The following is a 3,241-nucleotide window of genomic DNA, read 5'->3' as shown; positions in this document are numbered from 1 at the left end:
ATTCCTCTGTGGATTCCCCTGCAGCTCTTGGCAAAGAGTTTGAAACTCAGATCAAGGTCTGCCCTCAAAGTCAGAAGCAAGACGCTGAAGCAACTCTTGGACTCTGCTGAACTAACAGTCTCTGGACCCATCAGTGCCCTCTCTCTCAAAGAGAAAACCGGACTCCTTCAAGGTATTCATCTGAATAATCAAAGACTCATAACTCATCAGTTCGTTTGCTAATCAAACTATCATCTCTGCAGACTCCAGTCCTTGACCAGTCCCTGTGCCTGTGCATTAACCTTTTGTTTGTTCATCAATAAACTCTGTTAAACTTTTATCCAGCCTCCGTGTTTGTTCTGCATTTTGGGCTAGCTCAGAGACCCATCATGACAGTCATCATTTAACAAGATCGGTAAATAAAGAACTTTTTTTTTTTTTTTTTTTACATTTCCCAATAAACAGAAAGGTGTAAATAATTGTCACTGGAGGTACTGGTTTCATCAGTTTTATCTTTTAAAGAAATATGGTTTGGAAAAATGTTTCTTTAGCCTGTAATTGTTATTTTTACATTATGTGTTTATTTTCATTATTTTATTTCAGTTCTTAGAATCCCAACATTTATCTATAACATTTTCATCATTTCTTGGGTAAGATAGATTGCTGTACTGGAGAGTCAGGAAGCAGGACCAGCGTGGCTGGGGTTTTCGGGTGCCAAGGGGGGCAGGTAGAGTTGCTTTTAGAAGCATGATTTCGCCGCAGATGGCTGGCTTGATTGCACACTTCATTCACCTTTTTATCTGTGCCCTGTTTTCTCATCACTGCTCACCCGATCCACCTGCTCCTACTTCTGTTTAAACTACTTGGTCCCAGCCATCAGTGCCAGATTATTCTTAAGTCTTTGTTTTGGGAGTGTTCTAGCGTTTCAATGATGTTCTGATTGCCTGATCCTGATCCATTTCTGTATTTGGACCTTTGAGTCTGCCTGCCCCTGTCTGATCTGTTTGCCTGGCCTGTCCTCTGACCCCTGTTAGATTCTTCTTTGGACTAAACCTGAATCCGCCTCTTGACTTCGCCCTGTGGATTATCCTGCCTCCCTTCATCTACTTGGATCTGATCTCCTGTCAGTCTTGCAGCCTTCTAGGCTTTAGCATCTGGAACTCTCTGGCAGCGTCCACTGTGTATTATCAGCCGACCGGCTGGAATCATCCTGGTTCTCTGGGCACAGACACAACTGTAAAACCAGGTTAGTGACTCTCGTGTTTATAATCATCCTCCGTCTGATTATCGTGCTCATTAACCTGGGTCTCTTTCCTATAGACATTCCTGTTATACACACCATAACCGCTGGTGGCGTGGATCCACAGCCTGCTTGTTTAAATAAATGCTTGAAGCTATTCCACTGTATGTTTTGCCTGATTTCTTGGTCCTCTGTTTTGAAATCTTACAAACCCAGTTCTTCTTTTTCAACAAACGGCTTACCTAAGCCTTGTCCTGTTATGTTCTAGTTGACCCAGCCTGTCACGTGTTTTCTTTATTTCTTAAACTAAAAAAAGAGAACTATTTAAAATGATTTAGTTACATGTCCATTTTCTCCACATCCCAGTGTTTGCTTAAGGCTTTTATTTCCAAGTTTCTTGTGCAAACTTAAAAGTTCACCACTCACCAAACATTTGAAGGTTTGTTTACATTTGGAGCTTTTCAAAGCATTAGATATGTCAGCTCCATTCAACAGCACTGTGATTTATTTTAGGGTGACTGAGCCAAGCTGGGCTGGGATCAGATTTTCCACATGCCATCCTTTATCATCCTATCCTTACATGAGAAATTCACTTTCAGCTTGTCCTCTTTTTTTCCACTCTCTCTCCTAAAGTCCAGAGCAGTTTATTCCAAACCACTTTGAGATTACATGTTGACTGGCCATCGCCATGGTTACCAGCATCCCTGCAGTTGTATTGACGACGACAAAAAAAACCCCACTGCATCCGGAACATAATGCACGACCGCTTTGGCCACAAGTCACTTTCCCCGGGAGTTCTTTCCCCTCGTGACACGGCCAAATTACTGTGAGATACGACTGCTTTCATCTCTTCACTTTCATCCTCCCCTGAAGTTGCAACCCCAAACCCAACACCCCCAGACCCACCTCTCACCCTCTGCCAACTAGTGCACCATCCTCCACTAACTAACTGCAGCATCTGGCTTTCATCTTCAGTGTCTGGAGTCACAGACTGTGACACCATTACCGGGGTTCAAGGTGCTGCTCGCCGCGCGAATAGAAATTAATTGGATTAACTTTTTGTCTTTTAAATAAACTTGTAAAAAAAAGCAGGCAAATGTAATCCCTGTTTACAGATTAGCAACATAATGCATGTTTCTGCAATTTAAATCTTTAGAAGAAATTGGTAATTGATTTACCACCAAAAAAAAGATCATCTTTAAGAAATAAAAGTTGTAAAGTTGCACATCTAAATGAACAGCTGATCCATGTGGTAGAATAAGAAGGTAAAGGCTGTCCCCTAATGGCTTATCTTGTCTAGTAGCAAGCACAACAAAAAGTGGCAAATTATTACCTTAGAAAAATAATAACTCAACACAGTTGTTTTATCTCAGAAAACCTATAGCCTCAGAAATAAAAATGTGAAAAAAATAATATAAAATAAACCACATTTGGATTTAAAACCACATCTTAAGAAAAGCAGAATTACCAAAAGCATGACCACGATGAGCAAAATAAACATAAATCAAACGAACTACCAAGAGTTCCATAGTTGCTCTGCAGGAGCTGCAGAAATCCACTGCTCAGGTGGGAAAAATGTGTTGATAAGGACAACTATAACTCACTCCACTATTATGCACTTTATTTTTATTATTTTTTATCTTATCAATACAAGAATCCAATTAGAAATCTTTATTAAGTTATTATGTAGTTCAGTTATATTCACTTGAGTAACCTTCAGAAAAAAAAAAAAACTTTTAGGAGTGATGATACTTCACAGTATTTTTATTTTTACTTAAAATAATAAACATTGCATCGTTAGTCTTACTGATGTTCAGTAAAATCAGGTGAAAATACAGTAATTAGTTAATATTGTATGGAGTGAATTTTGTTACATTTTGAAATATCAAGAATTGAAACTTTAAAAAGATTTAATCAAAAAACAGATTTTGAGAGTAACTTCCCTTTTTTATTTCTTAATTTATTTTCACATTTCCTTTTTATAGATTTTTTTTACTTTTCTTTTCTCAGATCTTATTCAAA

At 38.5% G+C, this 3,241-nt stretch overlaps 1 protein-coding gene across 1 annotated transcript in view; it reads right to left on the bottom strand.

The window, feature by feature from the left end:
* Positions 1-1,909, bottom strand: part of spag8 (sperm associated antigen 8) — a 27,830-nt gene extending 25,921 nt beyond the window's left edge. Inside the window, exon 1 of the mRNA XM_015373177.1 lies at positions 1,889-1,909. Coding sequence (XP_015228663.1) covers positions 1,889-1,909 — 21 coding nt within the window. The remainder of the gene's footprint in view (positions 1-1,888) is intronic.
* Positions 1,910-3,241: the final 1,332 nt, after the last annotated feature.

This window comes from Cyprinodon variegatus, unplaced genomic scaffold, assembly GCF_000732505.1.
Source record: "Cyprinodon variegatus isolate N-32 unplaced genomic scaffold, C_variegatus-1.0 Scaffold82, whole genome shotgun sequence".
Taxonomy (NCBI): domain Eukaryota; kingdom Metazoa; phylum Chordata; class Actinopteri; order Cyprinodontiformes; family Cyprinodontidae; genus Cyprinodon; species Cyprinodon variegatus.
This window is presented reverse-complemented; position numbering and strand designations above follow the sequence as displayed.